General features: G+C 35.1%; 12 protein-coding genes across 12 annotated transcripts; 5 read left to right on the top strand and 7 right to left on the bottom strand.

Annotated features, from left to right (window-relative positions):
- Positions 1-445: 445 nt before the first annotated feature.
- Positions 446-1,873, bottom strand: DFA_01602 (uncharacterized protein; the record flags this gene model as incomplete). The annotated part of the gene is made up of 3 exons (XM_004359509.1): positions 446-762; positions 875-899; positions 1,766-1,873. The coding sequence occupies 3 exons, from the start codon at positions 1,871-1,873 to the stop codon at positions 446-448; spliced, it is 450 nt and encodes a 149-aa protein (XP_004359566.1).
- A 434-nt stretch (positions 1,874-2,307) lies between these two features.
- On the top strand, positions 2,308-4,489 carry pyk (pyruvate kinase; the record flags this gene model as incomplete). Its single annotated transcript, XM_004359508.1, has 6 exons — positions 2,308-2,661; positions 2,742-2,866; positions 2,935-3,320; positions 3,400-3,675; positions 3,788-4,105; positions 4,455-4,489. 6 exons carry the CDS (start codon positions 2,308-2,310, stop codon positions 4,487-4,489), a joined length of 1,494 nt encoding a protein of 497 aa, XP_004359565.1.
- A 589-nt stretch (positions 4,490-5,078) lies between these two features.
- Positions 5,079-8,739, bottom strand: krsB (calpain-like cysteine protease; the record flags this gene model as incomplete). The annotated part of the gene is made up of 3 exons (XM_004359507.1): positions 5,079-8,089; positions 8,179-8,380; positions 8,473-8,739. 3 exons carry the CDS (start codon positions 8,737-8,739, stop codon positions 5,079-5,081), a joined length of 3,480 nt encoding a protein of 1,159 aa, XP_004359564.1.
- Positions 8,740-9,491: 752 nt separating this feature from the next.
- Positions 9,492-11,419, top strand: adhfe1 (iron-containing alcohol dehydrogenase; the record flags this gene model as incomplete). Its single annotated transcript, XM_004359506.1, has 4 exons — positions 9,492-10,136; positions 10,226-10,931; positions 11,008-11,199; positions 11,283-11,419. 4 exons carry the CDS (start codon positions 9,492-9,494, stop codon positions 11,417-11,419), a joined length of 1,680 nt encoding a protein of 559 aa, XP_004359563.1.
- Positions 11,420-11,597: 178 nt separating this feature from the next.
- On the top strand, positions 11,598-12,323 carry DFA_01598 (uncharacterized protein; the record flags this gene model as incomplete). Its single annotated transcript, XM_004359505.1, has 2 exons — positions 11,598-11,763; positions 12,238-12,323. The coding sequence occupies 2 exons, from the start codon at positions 11,598-11,600 to the stop codon at positions 12,321-12,323; spliced, it is 252 nt and encodes an 83-aa protein (XP_004359562.1).
- A 100-nt stretch (positions 12,324-12,423) lies between these two features.
- On the bottom strand, positions 12,424-15,125 carry DFA_01597 (calcium-binding EF-hand domain-containing protein; the record flags this gene model as incomplete). Its single annotated transcript, XM_004359504.1, has 6 exons — positions 12,424-12,895; positions 12,986-13,385; positions 13,459-13,600; positions 14,078-14,340; positions 14,415-14,586; positions 14,664-15,125. The coding sequence occupies 6 exons, from the start codon at positions 15,123-15,125 to the stop codon at positions 12,424-12,426; spliced, it is 1,911 nt and encodes a 636-aa protein (XP_004359561.1).
- A 296-nt stretch (positions 15,126-15,421) lies between these two features.
- Positions 15,422-15,688, bottom strand: DFA_01596 (uncharacterized protein; the record flags this gene model as incomplete). The annotated part of the gene is made up of 2 exons (XM_004359503.1): positions 15,422-15,600; positions 15,676-15,688. The coding sequence occupies 2 exons, from the start codon at positions 15,686-15,688 to the stop codon at positions 15,422-15,424; spliced, it is 192 nt and encodes a 63-aa protein (XP_004359560.1).
- A 169-nt stretch (positions 15,689-15,857) lies between these two features.
- On the bottom strand, positions 15,858-18,536 carry DFA_01595 (uncharacterized protein; the record flags this gene model as incomplete). Its single annotated transcript, XM_004359502.1, has 7 exons — positions 15,858-15,862; positions 15,963-16,131; positions 16,707-16,740; positions 17,278-17,329; positions 17,692-17,891; positions 17,969-18,230; positions 18,341-18,536. 7 exons carry the CDS (start codon positions 18,534-18,536, stop codon positions 15,858-15,860), a joined length of 918 nt encoding a protein of 305 aa, XP_004359559.1.
- Positions 18,537-19,212: 676 nt separating this feature from the next.
- Positions 19,213-19,761, top strand: DFA_01594 (uncharacterized protein; the record flags this gene model as incomplete). Its single annotated transcript, XM_004359501.1, has 1 exon — positions 19,213-19,761. One exon carries the CDS (start codon positions 19,213-19,215, stop codon positions 19,759-19,761), a length of 549 nt encoding a protein of 182 aa, XP_004359558.1.
- A 538-nt stretch (positions 19,762-20,299) lies between these two features.
- Positions 20,300-22,453, bottom strand: sdhA (succinate dehydrogenase; the record flags this gene model as incomplete). The annotated part of the gene is made up of 2 exons (XM_004359500.1): positions 20,300-22,240; positions 22,379-22,453. 2 exons carry the CDS (start codon positions 22,451-22,453, stop codon positions 20,300-20,302), a joined length of 2,016 nt encoding a protein of 671 aa, XP_004359557.1.
- Positions 22,454-22,692: 239 nt separating this feature from the next.
- Positions 22,693-23,184, bottom strand: DFA_01592 (uncharacterized protein; the record flags this gene model as incomplete). Its single annotated transcript, XM_004359499.1, has 1 exon — positions 22,693-23,184. The coding sequence occupies one exon, from the start codon at positions 23,182-23,184 to the stop codon at positions 22,693-22,695; it is 492 nt and encodes a 163-aa protein (XP_004359556.1).
- A 349-nt stretch (positions 23,185-23,533) lies between these two features.
- syn8B (putative syntaxin 8) lies at positions 23,534-24,505 on the top strand (the record flags this gene model as incomplete). Its single annotated transcript, XM_004359498.1, has 4 exons — positions 23,534-23,850; positions 23,949-24,147; positions 24,227-24,398; positions 24,462-24,505. 4 exons carry the CDS (start codon positions 23,534-23,536, stop codon positions 24,503-24,505), a joined length of 732 nt encoding a protein of 243 aa, XP_004359555.1.
- Between the last annotated feature and the right edge of the window lie 236 nt (positions 24,506-24,741).

Here is a 24,741-nt window from a genome sequence, read left to right as displayed (position 1 = left end):
AATTTGAAAGGTGATGTGTTCTTTTTGTTGATGAAGTTGCAAAGTTCATCAGATTAATTAAAAATCCAATTTCCTTTTATTTATTTATTTCTCCTGAAAAGGTTGTAGGTAGTCCAAATGAGCCTGGTTATTTGGATTGGAGTGATTGATTATGTTGAGGGGGTTGGTTGACCTTCATTGTGAGGAGGAGGAGGAGGAGGAGGAGGAGGAGGAGGAGGGAGGAGGAGGAGGAGGAGGAGGAGGAGGAGGAGGAGGTAATGGAATTGTTGTTCAAATATAATTGCCAACTATCACCAATTAATATAGCAAAGGTTGAATGTTTGTTGTTGGAGAATCTAAATCCTAAAATATCAATTGATTGATTGATTGATTGATTGATTGATCGATTGATTGATTGGAGTAATTTAATAAATAAATAAATAAATTGTGTCTCAATGATCATTCATCAATTTATATCATATCGATGTTTTGGAAACCTACCATGAATCATTTGAATCATTGAAACAAGGGCAAATTCAACCCTGTAACTTTTAAATATCATGAAACTGTCGTCATCCCATGTATGTGTATCAGCATTATAATATGGTTCGACATCCAGTAGTGGTAAATCAGCTGGAGGATCGATCATATCCGAACAATAGTTGAAAATATTAACAATTTGGTATCTAATGTTGATTGGAACATCTTCTGGGAATCTAATGCCCAATTTAAAGTCTCCCTCCTCTTCTTCTTCTTCTTCTTCTTCTTCCTCTTCCAATACTTCTATAGTTGGATGGACATTCCATTATTAAAATAATAAATAATAATAATAATAATTATAAGGTAAAGGAAAATGGTTAAATGATCTTGAATACCCATCCATCCCCCTCAAAACTAGTATTTATATTTATATACCCTATCTAGATTTAATAATATTATTTTAAAATAAAACCTACATATTATTTGAATATATAAACTTTTTTTAAAGTCATTATTATTATGTCTCTCAAAATGAACTTGTAGAAGAAACCTCTTCCTCTAAAATAGAAATACTAAATCAGATTAATCTCTCTCTCTGTCTATCTGTCTATCTGTCTGTCTGTTTCTCTACCTCAAACTATATATACATATATATATGTATATATATAGTTGATGATATCATGATAGATCTAAGGTTACTTTGTGATATTATGAGTGTAGGTGTAGCCAAGTCGACTTATCGATGAGGAATAATAATAGGAATAGTGTAGTGTTGTATTAATAAATACATGTATTAATATTAACTCTATAAATACTACTAAAACCGAGTAAAAGGGGGGGTATCATACACTGCAGTATTGATACTGTGTAAAGATCTTCGTCTTGCAGCAGACGAAGAACACTCGGGTGTTGTTGAGCCAACCAGAGAAAGTTTCACGTCCCAACACATGGGTTGCAAGAAAGTGAGAAAATTTTTTTGTGAGGAATTGTTTTTTTTTGTTTTTTTTTAATTTTTTTTTATTTTTTCAGCCTGTGTGTTTGTTCACCTCACTCTCTGTTCATAGTTCTGGTATGCGCATTGACTGCAACAAGATAATAATCAAAGATAGTAATAGTAGGTTTCGTCATAATAATAAGATTAGGTAGAGAGGTAGAGAGAAAAAAAAAAAAAAAAAAGACAAGGCATAGATTATTTTTAGTGTTGTTATTTATCATCATCAGTCATGTTACCATAATTGTGTCTAATGTTAATGTTGACGGTATATATGGCTGGTTGTCGGGGGGGTGTTGGGATGGACCGTCATACCTTCTGTTGCATATGGGAGATAGACCGACAAGTTGAGTAACCCCGGCGACGACCACGACGATCGTCATACCCGACTACTACACAAATATCATTAAGATAACCTGGCATTAACAACAACACCCGGTGTAGGGTGGTAGGTAGTGGTGTGTCGACACACGATGACTACTGCCCTAGTTTTCTCTCAGCCATTTATTATTTTACTTTTTCTCTATATTTATATATATACATTTCGTTTCATTTCTATCCTATCTCTTTTCATTTATAATTAAAAAAAAAAAAAGAGAGTTAGTTTTTAATTCAATTTTAAGGAAACCATCTTTCTCTTCTCCACTAATTTATTTAAGAATAAGCAACATCATCATCATCATCATCATCATATCATTATCATTATCATACCTTTATTTTTTTGTTGTCTTTTTAAAATACATCTATATAGCTATACATAAACGAGCAGTCTCTTTCTCTTATTTATTTATTTAATTTACTTACCCATCAATCAAATATTATCAATTATAATTATAATATTCTAGAATTAGAAAACAATGGCAACATTATCACGTAACCTTCGTTTAAATATAGATTCACCAACCCAATCGTTTGTACGTACAAAGATTGTATGTACCATTGGTCCAAAGACAATGTCTGTCGAAATGTTGGTCAAATTAATTGAAACTGGTATGAGCGTTTGTCGTTGTAACTTTTCACATGGAACTCATGAATACCATGCTCAAGTCATCAAGAACCTCAGAGAAGCCGTCAAGATTACCGGCAAGGACTGTGCCGTCATGTTGGATACCAAGGGTCCAGAAATCCGTACCGGTTTATTAGAAGGTGGCGAACCAATCGATTTGCCAGCTGAAACTGAAATTATAGTCGATACCAATACTGCCCTTCCAGTATGTTTGAATACAAGATCTTTATATCACATCAAAATGTCAAACTAACATTTATACTTTAAACACTAATCTCTCTATAGGGTAACAAACAAAGAATTTCCGTCGATTATAAGGGTTTGATTGACTCTGTCAAGGTTGGTGGACACCTTTTAATTGCTGATGGTGTCATTTCATTCTCAATTTTGGAAGTTAATAAGGAAAAGGGGTAAGTTTAAACCAATTCACTATGATCATATATATACATATATAACTTATACTTTTTATCTTCCTTAGTTTCCTCAAGTGTAAGGTTAATAACAACTCAAAGCTCGGAGAAAAGAAGAACGTTCATTTACCAGGAGCAATCGTCACATTGCCAGCTGTTGCTGAAAAGGATATTGAGGATCTCAAGTTTGGTGTTGAACAAAAGGTTGATTTCGTCGCTGCCTCTTTTATTAGAAAGGCTGAAGACGTCAATGAAATCCGTGGTATTTTGGGTGAAAAGGGTGCCACCATCCAAATCATCAGTAAGATTGAAAACGAAGAAGGTATCATCAACTTTAACGATATTCTCGATGCCTCTGACGGTATTATGGTTGCCAGAGGTGATCTCGGTGTCGAAGTTAATATGGAAAAGATCTTTATCGCTCAAAAGATGATGGTCTCAAAGTGTAATGCTGGTAAGTTAAACAAATCAAATCCATTGTATATGCGTATCATTCTGACAATATCTTTCTTTCTTTATTTTTATTTCAATAGTTGGAAAGCCAGTTATTACTGCCACTCAAATGTTGGAATCTATGATTAAGGCTCCAAGACCAACCAGAGCTGAATGCACTGATGTTGCTAATGCCGTTTTGGATGGTACCGATTGTGTTATGCTTTCAGGTGAAACCGCCTCTGGTGATTACCCACTCGAAGCCGTCGATATCATGGCCAAGATTTGCAGAGAAGCCGAACTTGTCGAATCCAGTACCGATTATCATACTCTTTTTGCTGCCTTGAAGATTCACACTACCAAACCAATCTCTGTTGGTATGTCATATATACAAAAAAAAAAAAAAAAAAAAAGGAAACTCAACCCTTCATTCCATTGTACTAATTATAACAATCAATCTATTTTCCTATTTATTTTCATCTGTATTAGCTGAAACTGTTGCTTCATACGCTGTTGCCACTGCTATTGACTTGAAGGCTGATTTGATTATTACATTGACTGAAACCGGTTTGACTACCAGACTCGTCAGCAAGTACAGACCACCCATTCCAATTGTTGCCGTCACCTCTTGGGAACACACTGTTAAGCACTTGATGTCCACTCGTGGAACCATCCCACTCTTGGTTGACTCCTTGGTCGGTACCGATAAGCTTGTAGAATATGTCCTCGAATATGCCATGAAGAAGGGTTACTGCCGTTCTGGTAGCAGAGTCGTCATTGTTTCTGGTGTCATGGAAGGTGTTCCAGGCAAGACCAACTCCCTCAGAGTCTTGACTGTCGGAGAATCAATCAAGAACCTAAAGGTAATCTAATCAACAATCATAGCCATTGTATTTTTAGTCTTTTGCCTTTTTGTAAACATTCCCGACTTTTTTAATATTAATCGTCATAAACCTATTTTTCTCCACCTTTTTTTTTTTTTCTTTTTTTTAATAATCTCTTATTTTTTTTATCCATTCTTTTTTTATTCATTCTTTTTTATCCATCCTTTTTCTTTATCCATTCTTTTTTTTTCTTTATCATCCTCTTTTTTTTTATCCATTCTTTTTTTTTCTTTATCATCCTCTTTTTTTTATCCATTCTTTTTTTTCTTTAGGTTTAATCGAAAAAATATCTAAAAAATTGTTATAAATTCATTCATTCATTCTCATAATAATCATCATATAAAATTAATTAATCATTATTACTGCGTATCATTCCTTCTTTCATCCATTCTTTTTTGAAATCATAAAATTATCCAAGAACAAAACTAACATTCCATTTTTTTTTCATTAATATTTTTAGCCAGGAGAAAAGAAAAAGTCATCAAACGTCCAAGAATAAGATAACTCTTACAAATATATAGATTTTTTTCCATATACAAAAAAACCTGTAATAATTATAATCAAATCATTCCCATATACATCATTAAAATATTAATCAAGATGTTTGGAACAAAGGCATATCTGATTTGAATTATTCAATATAATAATAATAGTAACAAAACTGAAACAATATATTTCCAAAATTTAATAAATTCCATCATGGTATATCTACCCTTTTTTTTTTTTATAAAAGACCAACATTTACGTTAACTTATTAATCATTAGGTTTGATTGTTTCAAAAATCTAATTTTACAATTATTTTATTAATATTTTTTTTTAAGAGTTGTTTTATGATATATTATTATTGGTTGGGGTAGGGTATTATTGCTGTGTATATATATTTTTGATTTGATTATTAATTTTGATCAAAATCTCTTTCACTGTAAATGACTAGGGTAAAATTATCTGGAATTCCTGGTTCAAAGGTGGCAGGTAGAACGGCACCTTGAATAGTTTCATTGGCCGAACCCTCAACGACAACCTCTTTGCCAGAGACAAAGCCACTCTTGCACACCAATTCCTTGAGATTTCCATCTGGGAAGATCTTAAAGTAGTAGAAACCGATGCCGTGGTTTGTTGGCTTGTCTGATTGATTTAATACAATGGTATAACGCGATGGGATGCCGCCACGTTGCCATACGTTAAAATTGAATCTTGGATTGAGTGTCCAAGAGGAGCTGGTGTTGGAGTAACGGCCTCCGCACGACTGGCCGCGCCATTCGCCGCCAAACTTGCGCATGTGCCACTCGGGCAATGCACGCATGGCGAGTGACTGTTGCGAAGAGATGAAACGCATCGAAAAGTCGGCTTCAACATTGGGTGCAAACGTGCAGGGGATGACGACACACGATTGACCTGGTTCGAGCGACAATGTGTAGTGTACTTGGTAGTCGTTGATAAACTCGGTATTGCCAATGAGATCTTTGGGGATGATCTGGTAGAGCTTCTTGTCGAGTTGAGCCGATGGCGCACGTGCAACGTAAAATCCAGCAAACTGTAACAGTGTGCTTTCCTTGGCAGTCTGATCCATGATGATCGAGATACGCGATGGAGCAGTGGCAGACGTGTTGGACAACAAGAATTGTGGGTTTGAACGCCAGGTGCTGTGGTTGAGACAGCCACCGGCACTGTCGCCGCTCCAACGTCCTCTGCTGGTGATAATCTTCTCCTTGAGGTCAATACGGTTGATTGGCACATCTGAAAAGCAAGAGATGGCAAACGAACCCTCTTGGTTGGCATCATAAGTACATGGCACGACAATGTAAATGCCTGGTTCGTATGTGTGTTGATGGGTGACTTCACTGCTGTTGATAAAGTTGGTCTTGGTGATGAGGTTTGGACCGGTCAAATAGACGTAGGGAAGGTTGCGGTCAGCCACTCTAAACACATAGAAACCAATGTAAGTGTCACGCGACACATCGTCATTCTTGCTGAGGATGGTAGTGACTTGTCCGCCGACAGCCAACTCAAACATAAACTTGGGATTGTCCTTCCAAGTAGCCGAACTACCACTAAAGCTGCCACCTGCCGAGTTTCCACGCCACTCGAATGAAGTGTCTGATATCTTTCTCCAGTCGCGGTCCGGAAGTACCTCGGTGATCGATGTTGAGAGCAAGTCATTGGACGAGTCTGATGTCAACTCGAGGTCGAAGCCACCCTCTTGTCCTGGTTCAAATGTGGCTGGCACAATGATATAGTTGCCTGGCTCTAAAGTGACGCGGTTCGATACCTTGGAACTACGCAAAAACGAGTTGTCCACGCCTGGAACCAAGTTGTCGCGAGCTAGTTGGAGCAACTTGCGCTCTGGTTGTGTAGGATTGGCACGTGCAACGTAAAAGCCAATGTGGAAGACATTGTTGGAGGCGTGTTGTTGGAGCGTAATGGTGAGCGAGGTGCGCGACTCGACACGCAACAAAAATTGTGGGTTGTTACGCCATGTGTGGTGGTTGGCACATCCACCGGCACTGATGCCCGTCCAGACACTGCTGGTACGGATGACGGCGGGGACGGGGGGAGTGGCCGTGTTGAATCTACGGGATTGCGATGGCGAGCTAATAGGAGTGATTCCACGCTTTGAGCCAAAGGCTGGGTTGAGCATCTCCTCTAATAGATCGTCGAGTTCAGAGACTGGTGCCTTGTTGCTAGTGTTGCTGGTAGTACCACGATTCGGTGTGTTTGAGATATTCATAAAACTATTATGAGACAATTGTCGTGAAAAATTATTGCTTGGGAGTACAGGTGATGATTCGGCAGATGAAGATGGTGATGATTGTTGTTGTTGATATTGTTGTTGTTGTTGAATATGTGAGAGTGATGGAGATGAAAAAGCAGATGGTGATTTACTATTATTATTATTATTATTATCATTATATAATTGTCCCAAATTGCCTGTTGAATTTGAAAATCTTGGTGGTTGATATTGTTGTTGTTGTTGTTGTTGATTTGGAGACGATGATTGTTGTTGATATTGTTGTTGTACATTTAATGATTGACTGATTGCTCTACCACCATTATTATTATTATTACCATTATTATTACCATTATTATTGTTACCAGATAAAATAATTCCATTTAATAATGAATCCAATTCATTCAAATCATTGTTGTTGTTTGATTGTGGTGGTGGTTGAGACAATGGTCTTTGATTGGGACTGTAGTTACTATTACTATTATTATTGTTGTTGTTGTAGGAAGGTGGTTGAGAAAGTGGACGTCCACTTGGTTGAGAGATGTTTGAAACATTTTTGTTGACATAGGGTGATGGCGACGAGTTGGCCGAACCTCTGTTCTTTTGCTCCTCGTTGTGCTTTTTGTTGTTTTGTTCCAAGAGGTCTTCCTCGTCGTCCGAGTTCATTGGACTGATCGAAGAGCTCTGCGTGAATTCAAACGGCTCGCCCGACTGCTTTGCCTTGCGCTCGGCGGCGACCTTGAGAGCCTGCTCACGTCCGCCGAGACGCTCGATGATGAGGTCGGCCGAGTCGGTCAGGGTCGACATGACGTACGTACCCTTGACCTTTTTCTCGAAAAAGGCGTGTTTGAGGAGGTCCTTGGCGGTGGGTCTCTGGGTCTGGTCCTTTTTGAGACACACGTTGATAAAATCGCTAAACTCGGCCGACCACTTTCCATTCTCCTTGAGTTTGGGTGGCTCTGCCGTTGGAATCATAAACAAGACACGCATTGGATGCAAGTCATGGTAGGGTGGATTAAACTCTGCCATCTCGATTGCGCTAATGCCCAAAGCCCATATATCTGCCTTGGAGTCATAACCAACCTCTTGAATGACCTCTGGTGCCAAAAAAAAGGGTGTACCAATCACCGTATTTCTCTTTCTCGTTCTTTCACTCAATTGTCCACTTACACCAAAATCTACACACAAAAATAAAACAAAAGACAATAAGTCGAGCTATGTCTAGATCTCAACTGATCTCTCTCTCTTTTCTTTTTTAATTACATACCAGCTAATTTACATTCACCATGTTCATTGACCAAGATGTTACCTGGTTTAATGTCTCTATGAATCTTACTATTCTTGTGTAGATAGAATAAACCTTTTAATACACTGTAACAAACCAATGCAATTTGTTCTTCATTCAAAATTTGATTTGTAACATTCATCATATCACTAACCGATCCCATAGCACAATATTCCATAATAATCTAAATATAGATAGATAAGAAGTAGGAGGTATAAGAGAGAGAGAATAAGAGACTAGATTCATCTTCTATTCTTGACATGTTTGTTGACTTACCCAACAAGTATCTTCTTTAAAATAATTTCCATAGTATTGTACAACATATTTAGATCTACATTGTTTCATTATATTGATTTCCTTTAGAATCTCTTGAAAGTCTTCGTTGACAGGTACCAACTTGATTGCTACAATGTGACCTGTCTTTTTGTGTCGTGCCTTGTAGACGGCACCAAACGAACCTCTACCAAGACTCTCGAGTAGATCAAACTCTGTAGCAGGGTCCTTTATGCCATCTGGCAATTTGAAAACTTCACCCTCTTCCATAGCTAGCGCTTATATATGTAATCAATCGTCTATATCTCTCCTTCTAAATACTACCTATCTATTCTATCTCTTTTAAACTCTATCGCCGATAAATAAACTAATCGAGATGGTACAGTTGAGGTGAGGTGAGATGAGGTGATGATCGTTGCTTTAAAAATATATATATTTATATAAATACACAAAGTGTTGATACAAAACCACTTGTACTTGATGCGAGTCTGTGGTTGGAGTTACTACTGAATGATTAATAATAATTATTATTTGTTCTAGTTGTCTTTGAGCTCGAAAAAAAAAAAAATTTTGAATCAATCGAGATTGAGTTGCTTTGCAGTTAGTGTGTTAAAAAAAGTGACAGCTGACTTGGGTTTCAGTGGGGGTGTGTCTAGAACCCTGTCAGATGATCCACAAAAGGTTGGTTGATTCCAAAGCATCCCAAACAACTATCATCTTTATCTTATTATTATTCTGGCCCAAGATATGATAGAGTTTGGTAGAAATATAACCTTAAATATGTTATAATATGTGTATAATAATGTAACATACATATAATTAATTAATTAATATAATTTTATTATTATTATGTTATTTTGCACTCCACGTCATCTTCAGATATTAATATTTTAATAAAAAGGGTAAAAATAAATAGATATTATAAAGAAAGTGTGAAGGTCAGGTGACCAGACTTGTCATTTAATAATTTATTTTTTTCAATTTAATCAAAAGAGAACAAGTAGAGTTATATTAATAATAAAATGATTATTAGAAGTCTAAAGAACCAATTAGTAAAGAATAGTGAGAATGTTATAGGGTTGTATCAATCGTTGCATCAGTGGGGTAGTACATGTCCCTGTCACGGTACTCCTATTGCACAATGCTCTAATCCTCCTTCGCAGTCACTACAGACTAATCATGTGTCACCTGTATTCATCTCAACTTCGACATCCAATGCAATACTCTCTTCTCCATCACCATCCTCATCTTCTTCTACCTCTTCATACAATAGATCAGTATACAACAATGCATCAGTATCAAGTATAAGACATGATATGGATTTGATTCAAAAGTTTGGGTCGTGGAGTAGCGACAATAGAGCCACTAGAAGATACAGTAGTGGAATCATCGTTGAACCGTCACAGACTGAATATGCCTTTGAAATGGCAACCTCCAACATTAAATTTGGTCCTGGTTGTACACATGAAATTGGACAGGATTTGATAGACCTAAAGATTAAGAATGTCTGTGTATTTGCAGATCCACACCTTTTGGCTATGTCTACTACCGGTACTGGAGGTGAATCACCTGTCTCTGTAGTATTACATTCTCTTAAAAAGGCTGGTATCAATTTTGTAATCTATTCAAATATTTCAATTGAACCAACTGATGAATCTTTTAAAGATGTATGTGTGTCAAACAAACAAACAAACCCTACCTATCAATGATGACTATTACGTTGATCACCTCTGATAAACTAATCATTTTATTTTAGGCAATTGAATTTGTAAAGAATGCTAGAATTCCAATTGAAGGGTTTGTAGCGGTTGGTGGAGGTAGCACTATTGATACTTGTAAAGCAGCCAATCTCTACACAACCTTTCCCACTGATAACTTTTTAGATTATGTCAACCCTATTATTGGCCTGGGTAAGCCTGTTCCCGGCCCAGTCAAGCCTCTGATCGCTGTGCCAACAACTGCCGGCACGGGATCAGAGACCACTGGTGTATCGGTGTTTGATCTTTTAGAGCTAAAGGCCAAAACTGGCATTGCACACAAGAATCTCAAGCCTACACTTGGTATTGTCGATCCACACAACACATTTACAATGCCAACCAACGTGGCAGTAGCTTCTGGTTTTGACCAGCTCTGTCATGCACTCGAGTCGTACACTGCCATCCCGTACAACAAGAGAACTCGCACACCCATCAGACCTGCCTACCAAGGGTCGAATCCAATCAGCGATATTTGGTCTCTCAAAGCACTAGAAATGATCAATGAATATCTTCCAACAGCTATTGAGAACCCAACCGATCTCAATGCTAGATCACAGGTAATGTTGGCAGCTACCTCTGCAGGTATTGGTTTTGGTAATGCCGGTGTTCATCTTTGTCATGGTATGAGTTATGCTGTATCTGGTTTGGTCAGAGATTATAAACCTGAAGGATATAATGTTGATTATCCAATCATTCCTCATGGAAGTATGTTAAATCAAATCAACGAATCAATTCAATTCAACAAAAGTTAATTTATACTTTTTATTTAATCCTTTTATAGTGAGTGTTTGTTTAAATGCACCAGCAGTATTTGAATTTACGGCAAGTGCAAATCCAGCTCGTCATCTTGAATGCGCTCGTTTGATGGGTGCCAATATTAATAATGTTAAAGATCAAGACGCTGGAAAAATATTATCAAATCAAATTAGAAAATTAATGAAGAGATTAAAGATTCCTGATGGATTAAAAGCTAGTAAGTGAAATGTTGAAACAAACAAGTTATCAGGATTTCAAAATCTAATTAACCCTTTCTTTAACGCTAATAATAATAATTAGTCAATTATACAAAGGATGATATTCCAGCATTAGTTCAAGGTACCTTACCACAACATAGAGTGACTAAACTTTCTCCAAGACCAGTTGGAGTTGAAGAATTAACAAAATTGTTTGAAAATTCAATGACCATCTATTAATCAAAAGAAAAAATACATGGTTGTATAATATATAATAATGTAATTTTATTTCACAACAGAAATCTATTTAATTAATTCCCTCCAGAATATTTAACCGCATTTGTTGATAGGGGACTTGCGGTTTTGGTCACCAGTTGTTTGCAATAATTCTTCACGACTCCATAGAGGCATATACAAGATGGATGGGGTCGGTTCTATCTTGAGGAAATTCTTTGAGATATCTCTCACTGGTGATGCGATTAGGATTTTCACGCATTGTGCAACTACCGAGTGTAGTGGTATTCCATCAGTAATGTACCATGTCGTCTTATCAAAGTGCAAACTATCGGCAAGAGAGTCCAAATGTGTGAATGGAACTTGAGATGCCAATGGTTGTCCATTGCTAAAAGTGAAGTGGACGAGTCTATGTGGCTGCTCTCTTGCGTGATACAGGACAGAGATATTGTTTTCTCTGCAATGAAGAAGAAGGAAATGGCCAAAAAATGTCTTTCCCACTCCTGGGTTCCCATTGATATAGAAAGAAGTAGTGGATTTGTGTTGTAATTGATCAGTGATCAGTGAGAGGATGTCTCTGTATGATTTCCTGATGAACATCACCCGTGATGTAGAGTCCTTCCAATTCACCAATGTACAGGTGTCGAGTGTTCCTGTCTCCTGTTTAGTATCGCCTCCTATAGACCAAAATATTTGGAAGTCTTTGATTGAAATTAAAATAGTAGAAGAATGATTAGTAAATGTATTGCGTGTTGAGCGAAGAGTTATGTTGAATTGAAAGCCAAACAAATATTAATCTTCTATAAATATTCTTCGATCTATAGATTCAACTCCAAGAAATAATAGACCCAACTACTCATCATCATCAATATCTCTTTCTGAAATTTTAACAGAAATCTGGAGGGATTAATTAATTTTATTTTTTTTGCCAATTTATTAAATAGTACATCATAATCATTTTTGATTATTAATTTGTTACAACAAGATGCTGACTGGGATCCGTGGTGGATTTAAATTCTACTAATATCTCTACCAAAGATTATAGATTTCATCCAATCAAAAGATAAAAGAACTTTGTTTTTTAAACTGAATTGCTTCTCCCAATAGATTGATCTGTAGGCATACCATACACCCAAACCTCCACCACTGAAATTGACACCTGGAATCTCGGCCACCGAGGTGTGACTTCCAATATAGGCAAAACTACCCAAATGCTTATAGTTGAATGGTGAGGCTGGCAAGTGAATTTCATCATTCTTTTCATTCTTGATGACATCGACGTTTAGTGACTTGGCCAAGTATGCACCCATTTGATTAGCGACTTGAGCCGTTGCCGGTAGGGTTGTCAACTTGCTATCAACATTTTGTAATAGTTGTTTAAATTCTTCCAATTGCAAAAATCCATCCTTGTTTACATCGAATTTCTTAAATTCTCTTGGTAATTCACTAGCAATTGGTTGAAGTTGTGGATAGGTTTTGGTACTATAAAAAAAATAATAATTTAATTAGAAATTAATTTTGGGCAACAAGTTATAATAATAATAATAATAATAATGGATATTTGTTTCATACTATTTCTGAACAACTTGAACAAGTTCATCGATGGATAATTGATTATCATTGTTGACATCGGCCTCTTTGAAAATATCAGCAACCTTGTCCAAAAGCTTATTTTGGGTGATGGTTGAACAATCACCAATTGCATAGACATTGGGGTTTGGTACACCAACAACTCTTAGGAAAGCATCAGTGGTGATGGCACGTTGATTCTTTTGGTCTGGAACCGATGCACAAAACTTTCTAGTCAATGTGCGTGGTCCAACTCCAGTTGCCCAAATACACATACCAAATGGTATTTCGTATTCCTTTTTATCATTCTTGCTCATTACCTTTAATGTAGTTTCGTTTACTTCAACTACTCTTGATCCATACAATGCTTGAATATTTGATCTACCAAATTGTTTTTCAGTAACTATTATAGAATAAATTAAATGGATTTGTCAAGTTAAACGGTGTATTCTAATATTATATCTTGTGATAATTACATTCAATAATTTTGGCATCATATGTATTTAATAAATGATCTGCCGATTGGACAAGTGTAATTTGACAATGTGGAACCAACTCTGGGAATGTTGAAACCAAATCATCATGAATAAAGTCATATAATTCACCTGCTGATTCGACCTAATAAATAAATAAACAAATAAATAAATAAATAAATAAATATTAGTTTTAATGTTGTCAACAATATATATATATATATATATATATATATATATATATATATATATATATATATATATATATATATATATATATATATATATATATATATATATATATATATATATATATATATATATATATATATATATATATATATATATATATATATATATATATATATATATATATATATATATATATATATATATATATATATATATATATATATATATATATATATATATATATATATATATATATATATATATATATATATATATATATATATATATATATATATATATATATATATATATATATATATATATATATATATATATATATATATATATATATATATATATATATATATATATATATATATATATATATATATATATATATATATATATATCTATATTTCTTTCTACATACACCAGTTGGACCACCTCCGACCACCGTAAAATGAAGTAATCTCTTGATTTCATTGATAGGTTGATTCGGGAAACTGGCACGTTCGAAGCAATCCATAACCTTGGTTCTAATTCTCAAAGCATCGTTTGCTTCTTTGAGGAATAGACAATGTTCTTTGACACCTTTGGTTCCCATTGTATGTGGAACTGATCCAACAGCAATCACCAACTTATCATAACTAATCTTGATATCTTTTGGTCTTGGTCCTTCCAATGGACTTGAATCTAAAAAAGTATTTTTAAAAGAATCAATATTAGTATTCAACCAAAATCAATAGACATCAACAAAATATATTTACCACTAATAACAACATAGTTTTCATTTTGGTTAATCTCTGTACATTCAGCTTCAATGTAGGAACAGTTGCCTTTAGCTATTCTCTTTAATACTCTACGAATGGGTTCAATAATACTACGAACTTCCAACGATCCAACAGTTGCAGATGCAAGCATAGGAGTGAATAAAAAGAACTAGACGAATGAATAGACTGTGGTCAATACATATGTATTTATGGCATATTGAGTCAATATATTTATGTTTAACATACATTTCTTGGAGAGATTACAATCAATTCATACTTTGAAGGGTCGATATTATTGATAAAAGCCAAACTTGCCCATCCAGTACCCAAGATCACAATTCTTTGTTTGCCATTACTTGGTTTCTTTAATAGTACCAATTCATCAAGTGGGTTTTTAGGTTTCTCTTCTCCCTCTAGATGAAGAATTGATGACATTGAGAGAGCGGCACCAACCAACAGTGGTCTACTAATTGTCTTCCATTCTACTTTGAACTTGTTCTTTCTTTTAGTTTGTTCATGATCTTCTCCTTGATTATTATTATTATTCTCTTTGTTTTGATTATTGTTGTTTGAAGAAGAATAAGAAGAATAAGAATAGGATTGCGAACAATTGTAACTTGTAGTACCACACTTTTGGCTTGATTGGACCAATGTTGTTGATAACCTTGTTAAGAATTGTTTATGACTTTTTTGTGCAATGTTCATCATCTTTTACACACTTTGATAGATAGATAGATAGAATAAATAAATAAATAAATAATAAAAGTACAAATCAAAATGATGAAAGATAGTGATGTATGTGATCACCGATAAATGAGTAATCTAAAATCCCAATATTCACAATCAAGTACACCCTTAACCCATAATTCCTTTAATTGGTTTTTCAAGGTTCGGAGTTCATTTTAACAAATATCCTTGTCCATTATTGAACTTCATATTAAATACTGCTCTTCTTATGTTTGAATAAATAAATTGTAATGGTACTTTAAGGTTTATTTTGTTTTTTAATAATCATGGAAGAAAATAAATCTTAAAAATCTTAAGAATGAAGATCTTGCACTAGCTGATTCATCTTGATATTGTGTAGAAGAGAATGAATGGTTTTGATAATTATTATGATTGGCTGAATCGATATTTGCAATGGATGATGAATATTGGTGAATATTCAATTTTTTAAAGGATCCTATAAAGAGAGAAAAGGAAAGAAATCAGTATACTGACCACTGGAATAATTATTAACTAAATGTTTACAACATACCAATTATAGTCATTTTTTGAAAGTTCAAGTTGGTTTTGGGCAAAGTTTAAAGATAGAAAAGATAAAAGTTGCAATGAAATATGTGCTGATAAAGTGAGATATCCTGTTCGAGATTTGAAAATTAGGATGATTGAATTAATTTGGAAATAAATAATAATAATAATAATAGACTGGTCAGAAATTTAATCTAACTTTATATATAGGTGTGGATGAGGAATTCGCAAGGAGGAGGAGGATAATAATAGTTGATACCAACCACAACAACCAACATCTATTGATAATTTTACTATCTCCATATGGTAAGGTAGCTGGTACAACGGTAATCAAAAAGATAGCGATGAAGAAAGGAGGAGGAGGATTAAACAAATTGTAAACTGTTGGACCATCCATTAAAGTTAAATAATGTGGGAACAACATTAATGGGATATGGTAAATTCGAATTGCAAACAGAAACAACTGTTAAAAAAAAGGGTACCCTGAAAAGATAGAATAGCCATACATGTATGTGTGCTATATTGAATAAACTCGTTGACGGGTAGTATAAATAGATGTACCCAAAAGGTAAACTTCAACTTCAATAAATTTTAAACATAAATTTAATTAAATATTTATTTTATTTTCCCCACAAAACATCCATCCAACTGTGTTGTTGTTCAACTCACACCAAAAACACTGTTCCACCATTCTTATTTCTTTTTTTATCCCCTACCTCTACTGTATTATTATCCTCTTTTCTTTTAAATAAAATGTCAAATTGTTGTTTGTTCTCTCTCTCTTTGTTTCATTCTTTATATATTATTGTCGATTTCTACACCATATACTATGTAATAGTGATATATATAAATGGATACATCTTGACATGTGTTCTCATTGTACAAACATCATCGACGATATACTTTTCGTAATAATTCCAATGGATAACCTATCCCATTCTTGCTTGGTATCCATCAATAGAGTTAATTCTCGTCATCACTGATGTAAATCGATGATGGTTGGTTGGTAGATATATAGCACACGATGTACATTTATACTAATCGTAACCTCACATCAACTCTGTACAATGCACTTCAAAATAGGTGAACACAACCTATTGTGAAGAAGAAAGTGGAAAATGGGCGATATATTGAATCGATCCGTGATTTATCTATCATCGCTCGCACCTGTTTGATGGAGATTATTATTATTAATAGACGAATTACTTTTACATCAGCAGACATTGTGATTCAATTTGGGAAAAGGAGTAATAGATCGAATATGGATAAAGACAAGATAATTAATTAAATTTATGAATGGATTGACAGCAGCAGTATTCCGTAACCACACACAACGATAATTTAAACAACCCCCTCCTCTCAAACAACCTTTGTTTACAAAATATCGTCGTGTGTGTGTGTGTGTATGCGTCGGTTTTGATGATGATGATGATGATGATGTTGATTGAAGATAATAGATGAATGCTCCATGCTAATCCATTTAAAATCCATCTATTGCGACCCCCTTCGATGTAGTTACATGGCCGCACTTTGATTGTTGAGGGAGGTATTAACTAATTTTCCGGGTATTTCCAGTACTTGTCGATCAATTGAACTACAAGTATCTTACGTTTTGCCAAATTTATAGTATATTGAAATTTCTACTTGTACTACAACTTGTTCTATATTTATAAAATGGTTCGTTAATATTAATCATCATCATCATCATTTAATAATTATTGGGCATTTTTCAATCATCAAACTGAAACTAGCCATAAGAAGAGATTAATTGATCAAACAAACAAACCACAAACAAATTTGAATGAATGAAATAAATTGAAATGAATATAATACTTGTTTTATATCGAATCTTTTTTCTTTTTAGTTATTGCCAATATTATTCTATATAAATAAAAAAAACAATTAGTCTCTCTCAAACTATCAATTGATCAATCCAATTAGAATTATATAATATATTTACATTTAATTAAATAGTATTGTTGATTCTTCTTTTCTTTCCAAGTTGTTTTGTTCGATTATTTACTTTGGTCATAGTTGACAGCCTTGAAATAGTCGAGGGAACGAACTGGATCAGCAATCATTGAAGCATCACCCTCCTTCCAGTTTACTGGGCATACTTCACCAACATGCTTGTCAGTGTATTGGAAAGCCTTAATCAAACGAAGAGCTTCATCAACTGAACGTCCAACTTGAGCATCATTCAAAGTTATTTGTTTGATCACACTATTATTAGAATAAAGAAAGATTAGAATTAGACCTACTCTTATGTCTTTCATTTCTACATTATGTTGTCAACCTACCCATCAGTACCAATGATGAAAGAGCCTCTGATAGAATGACCATCTTCAGGCATGTATGTACCATAGTCTTTGGAGATTTGATGAGTCAAATCAGAGACGAGAGGAAAGCTGACACTACCCAAACCACCTTGCTTACGTGGAGTGTTTGTCCATGCCAAATGAGTGTAAACAGAGTCAACACTGACACCCAATACTTCACATCCAATCTTTCTAAACTCTTCAATTCTTTCTGAAATCGATGAAATCTCTGTTGGACAGACAACTAATGAATGATAACATTATAAATCGAAAGATTAGTATATGTAAGGTAATAAATATATTGATATGATGAAGAGTATATATGTATATATTTATATATAGTAGTGTACATACAAGTGAAATCGAGTGGATAGAAGAACAAATAAACATATTTTCCTTTGTAATCATCTAATGAAATAGTCTTGATCTTGCCATCGACGATAGCTTGTGCTTGGAATTTAGGTGCTGGTTGACGAATACGAGCAAACTCATTTGCAGAAGCAATAGCTACAAAGAGAGCTACAACTAATACTACTAATAATCTGTTCATTTTGGTTCTTAAAATAGAAAAATAGATGAGCTAACTGAGGTTTCATCTACTTTCATTGTTTTGGGTGTCACCTCAAAATAAAAAGATTTTTTTAATGAAAAAAGACAACCCATCCCAAGTATATTCAGTCAACACATACAAACACAATATCCAACAACAACAACCAAGGCGTGCATACTATATTATGGTGTATGACAGTCTGAGTTCTGTCCCTATTATTAAACAAATATAATTATTAATAATAAATAATAAATAATAAAATAAAAAATTATGAAACTTAATATTGATCATTGGAATACTACTACGGTAGTTCTACTAGTGAGTTCCTCCTTGCAATATTAAAATTCGAAAACCCAGAGTATTATTATTTTTATTTTTTTTGATAAAGGGTTGTTTTTTGCGTCCATCACCACCATTGAAAACCAAGCAAGCAAACAGAAGCCATCCCAAAAAAACAAATACTGCTAACAAATCGATCAATATCATAGTGATTATATATTACGGTCGTAAAAAGAATACATACTAGTAAATGATTAAACAATATACTACTGTGTAGCAATAGTCTAGAGATAGTACCGTACCTATAATAGTAATAATTATAATAATAGTAGAAGAAGAAGAAGGAGAAGAAGAGATATTTACAAATATAAAGAAAAGAAAAGAATTATAAACACAAATGTCATCAGCATCATCATCATCATCATCACAACAATCATCATTGTCATCAACATCGACTTCGATGTTATTACAAGGTATTCAAAGCACCAATTTACCATCGTTGGTTTCAAATCATCATTCAGTTTCATCATCGACACTTGATCAAATTCAAGGCAACACTGACAACAACAAGAAGAGCAACTCATTTGTATGGAACAATCATTTAAAAAGAGAGGAAAAGGTATATCAACTATCGCAACTATGTCAAGATAATTTGGATGTATTGTATTCGTGCGAGATGGAACATGGATCAAACAGTAGTCATTGTTCCCGTTTTCAAACGAATTTGCAAAGTTGTCTTTCTTCCAATTTATGTCCTGATGAAGCTGCCATGAAAAATCAACAATGCAACGACACCTTGTCAGCTGCTTCTTTTCTACGATCTGCCATCCAACAATCGTCATCTCCCAACGCCGAAACATTTAACAAATGTTTTCAATTAAACAAATCAATCAATTCTTGTGTCAATAAGAATTTAGAGATTATTTGGAAGACTATAGATGAATAATAGATAGATAGATAGATAGATAGATAGATAGATAGATAGATAGATAGATAGATAGATAGATAAAACGAGACACCATATCAATGTAAATAAATAGAATCAAGGTTATGACTTTTTGGTAATGACAAGAGAAACAACAATTACATTTATTTTTAATGTGATTGATCCTCTAACCATTTTTGGAATCCAATAATCAATGATAAAATAAGCAATCAATCCTATTATTAATAATTACATATCAGTTAATTAATTAATTATCTAAATAATAATAGAAACAATGAAATTCAAAAAGTATTTATTATATTCACATTCAAATCATATGATTTGGAGTGAGTAATATTTATATAATTTTTTTTTTAATATTTTTTTTTTATTACATGTATTAAAAATGAGTAAGGGGATTATTATTATTATTATTATTATTGGAGATATTTTTGAAAAAAATACCAACAGAGTCACATATGATTATTATATGATGTTTGTTGATTTCGATTAATTAAAATATTTTTAGAGAGATTTGATTGGCAGGTGTTTGTTTAGTTTAGTAGACACGCTTGGCTGGTGGTATAGAGTGCATTTCAGCTTCATCCAAAGTGTGACCAATGACTGGACGGTAATCCAAAGTGACCTTTCCAGTTTCAACATCCAAATATGATAGTGTGTGCTTCATCCAGTTGACGTCGTCTCTTTCGGTGAAATCTTCACGAGCGTGAGCACCACGAGATTCCTTACGGGCTTCGGCTGAATGCATGGTCAATACGGCTTGAGTCATGAGGTTTTGGAGTTCGAGTGACTCGACCAAGTCAGAGTTCCAGATCATGTTACGATCGGTGGTCTTGAGGTCGGTCTTGAGGGATTGGGCAAACTTGTCAATGTTGGTGACACCCTCCTTGAGGATAGGTCCATCTCTAAAGACGGCGGCATGACGTTGCATGACCTTTTGCATCTCGAGACGGAGCTCGGCGGTGGAACGGGTGCCGTCGGCGAAACGGACCTTGTCGAGGTTGGCAATCGACTCTTCACCGGCGTTGGCGGGGAGTGGACGGTGTGGGGTGTCCTTGGCGAGTGTGTCGGCGATGGTGTTGGCGCAGGCACGACCAAAGACGACAATATCGAGCAACGAGTTGGCACCGAGACGGTTGGCACCGTGCACAGACACGCAGGCAGCTTCACCGGCTGCGTAGAGACCCTTGACGACGGTGTCGGTCTTTTCGCCTGGTTGACGGGTGACAACCTCACCCTTGTAGTTGGTTGGTACACCACCCATGTTGTAATGGACGGTTGGCAAGATGGGGATTGGCTCCTTGGTGATGTCGACGCCGGCAAAGATCATGGCGGTCTCACGGATACCTGGGAGACGCTCTTCGATAATGTCTGGTGAGAGATGGGTCAAGTTGAGGAGGGCGTGGTCCTTTTCTGGGCCAACACCACGGCCGGCGAGAATCTCCATGGTGATGGAACGCGACACGACGTCACGCGAGGCAAGATCGGCGACGGATGGGGCGTATCTGGGCATGAAACGCTCACCCTCAGAGTTGAGGAGGTAACCACCCTCACCACGGGCACCTTCGGTGATGAGACAGCCCGAGCCGTAGATACCGGTTGGATGGAACTGCACAAACTCGAGATCTTGGCATGGGAGACCGGCACGAGTGACCATGGCGTTACCGTCACCGGTGCAGGTGTGTGCGGATGTGGCCGAAAAGTAGGCACGTCCGTAACCGCCGGTAGCGAGCACGGTGGCGTGCGAACGGAAACGATGGATGGTTCCGTCCTCCATGCAGTAGGCAATGACACCACGACACTCGCCATTCTCCATGATGAGATCGGTGACAAAGTACTCGATAAAGAATTTAGTGTCGTGTTTGAGCGACTGTCCGTAGAGAGTGTGCAAGAGTGCGTGACCGGTACGATCGGCAGCAGCACAGCAACGTGTGGCCTGACCACCCTTGCCAAAGTTCTTGGACTGTCCACCAAACGCACGTTGGTAGATACGGCCATCATCCATACGCGAAAAGGGTACACCATACTGCTCGAGCTCGAGCACGGTGGGCACAGCCTCACGACACATATAGTGGATGGCGTCTTGATCGCCCAACCAATCACTGCCCTTGACAGTGTCGTATGCGTGCCATCTCCAATCGTCCACGTCGGCATTGGCCAACGCAGCGTTAATGCCACCTTGTGCGGCAACGGTATGTGAACGTGTGGGGAACAACTTGCTGATACAAGCTGTCTTGAGTCCCTTTTCTGTGAGACCGAGAGCTGCACGCAAACCAGCACCACCAGCACCAACAACGATGGCGTCATAAGTGTGATCGATGACTGGGTAGGCACGTGAAAACTGTCCTTGTGACTCTCCCTTTTCAAATCCAGTACGTGATTGATTTACCATCAATTGAGCACTGCTGTGGAATGATCTTACACCATTGCTCAATTTCAAGCTTGATTTTACAATATTCTTGCTAATTGATAACATCTCCTAGATATATTTATTTTCTTTGTTGTTCGTCGTAGTTGTCAATCGATCGATCTTATCTTCTCCTTTCTTATGTATTAAAAATAGATAGATAGATATATGATATGATGATGTATATTAAAACACAACAACAAACTATACAAATATAATAACAAAGTCTGCAGTGAGTTGCTGATGATCAACAAACATGTTGGCAAAAAATTCAAAAAAATTCATTTTAAATAATTTTCCTCACTACTCTTTCAAAGGTGAAGGATCTGATTCAAACCAAGTAACATTATTTATACATATATATATATATGTTAGTATTAGCAATCAAGTAATATTGTGTTTATATCAAAAGTAGAACCAATCCAAATTAAGATAGATTCAATAAGTTTATGTCAAGGTGACTGATTGGTTGGGTTATATATTTACATTGTTGTTGTTTATTGTTTATTGTTTATCTATTATTATTATTTAGACCGACTATTATTACCAATATCATCAGTAATAAAACAATGATCTGTTTGACGTTGTTGATGTTGTTGATCTAATATTAATTTTTCTTCCAAGATTACATTTGCAATAGCATAATCTTCATCATGTGAAATAGATAGATGAATGTTTGCAATATTCAATTGATTTGCCAATTCCATAGTACTATCTTGTAATTCAACTACTGGACTACCATCATCTCTAGAGGCAATCTTGATATTTGGAAAAGGTAGTCTTGATCGGTCGATACCTCTAAATGCTTTGTACACTGATTCTTTTGCTGCCCATCTACCGGCGAGATACTGTAATGCCTTTTCTTGATTGACAGTCTTTAGATGATAGAATCTATCAATCTCTTGTTGATGAAACGCTCGTCTTAGAAACCTTTCATTGTCAGAGTTTTTGCTAAACCTAGATATCTTTACTATATCATTTCCTATACCATAGATTTTATATAAAACTTTACTCATAGTCTCTTCTCTCTCTCTTTTTCTGTCTTTGTCTCTGTCTTTCTATCACAACCCGTCGTTTAAAGATTATAAAAGTACAAATAATAATAATAAATTAAATTTATTCATCTGACTTTTCTTTTGTTTCGAAGATTCTTTTAATTATGTGTATTTTTTAAAAACAGCCATTACATTAGTGTTATCTATCTCTCTCTCTTTACACCTATCTATTTATTATAAATTATATTACATAGTATTATATTACTCTACTATACACTTTATTGTATTTGAACAAACAAGAGTCATTATAATTCATTACAAATCGCGACTAGATAGATCGTCAGCAACACATAAATAGATAGAGAGAGAAATGGGAGACGTTTGGTTATTAGAATATGATAATGCTCAAAAGTTGCTTAATCAAGTTGCAACAGATGTCAAGAATTATGAAGTACAGATGCGATCTAATCCCTCGATGGCAACAAAGAACAATGCTACTGGGATTAGAAGAGGTCTCGTCAATGTAACGACAGAGCTCTCTAGATTAATGGATACACTTACATATGGAAATCTTAGAATCAATGAAAGAGAATTGATTCGAAGACGTCAATTGGTAGAATCACTAGTTACAGCTAAAAACAATCTATCTGCTGCCTTTGAAAGAGCTGTAAATAATACTTCGGCAAAGTAATTATCTTTCTAGAAATATTGAAAAAAAACTTACCGTAAACATATATATATATATATGTATATTAATATTAATATTCCGATTCTTCTAATATTAGAGACGAATTATTTGGAGGGGATAGTGGAAGAAGACAATGGGGAAAACCAAAAGAGACAGAGGTTACCAAAGAATGGAATAACCAACAAGTTTTTGACAGAAATAATCATATCATGAAGGAACAAGACGAATCTCTAGATGTTTTGTCTCAAAGTATCATGAGACAAAAGGTTATGGCTGAACATATGAATGCAGAAGTAGTAAGTATAGAATTATCAGTCACAACCCTAATTTAATTATACTAAGTGAAACTTACACTTTACTTTTCTATCTTTCTAGACATTACATAATGAACTTTTGGATGATGTTGAAATTGGAGTTGAAAGAGTTCATGGACGTTTGGTAAATACAAACGATAAGATGGAACATCTGACAAAAAATGCAGGAAGTACTTGCTTAATTGTAATTATAGTAGTTTTAATTTTGTTTATTGTTGCTTTATTGGCAACTGGTAAGTAATCAATACATATAGAATTTATAGTCATTGATATTAATCATTCATTCAATTATTTAGATTCTGGTTGTAAGATTTATAATGATCCAAATCATTGTCCATAAACAAACATTTTAGTAATAATACAACAACAACAAAACAAGCAATCATCAAGATTAAATTATTGGTTTAGTTTAATTTTTTTTTTTCTTATAGGGGAGGGATCAGTCATCAATCAAGTCAATCAAAGTCAAAGTTTACAATATATTAATAATAACATAACAACAACAACAATACTAAAAAGATATTGATTAGCTTTTTTTTTTAAAAATCTATATATTTGGTAAAATAAGGAGTAGCT

The sequence above is a fragment of the Cavenderia fasciculata genome (genome assembly GCF_000203815.1).
Source record: "Cavenderia fasciculata unplaced genomic scaffold Scf_Dfasci-F-a-25c12.r2-5, whole genome shotgun sequence".
Taxonomy (NCBI): Eukaryota; Evosea; class Eumycetozoa; order Acytosteliales; family Cavenderiaceae; genus Cavenderia; species Cavenderia fasciculata.
This window is presented reverse-complemented; position numbering and strand designations above follow the sequence as displayed.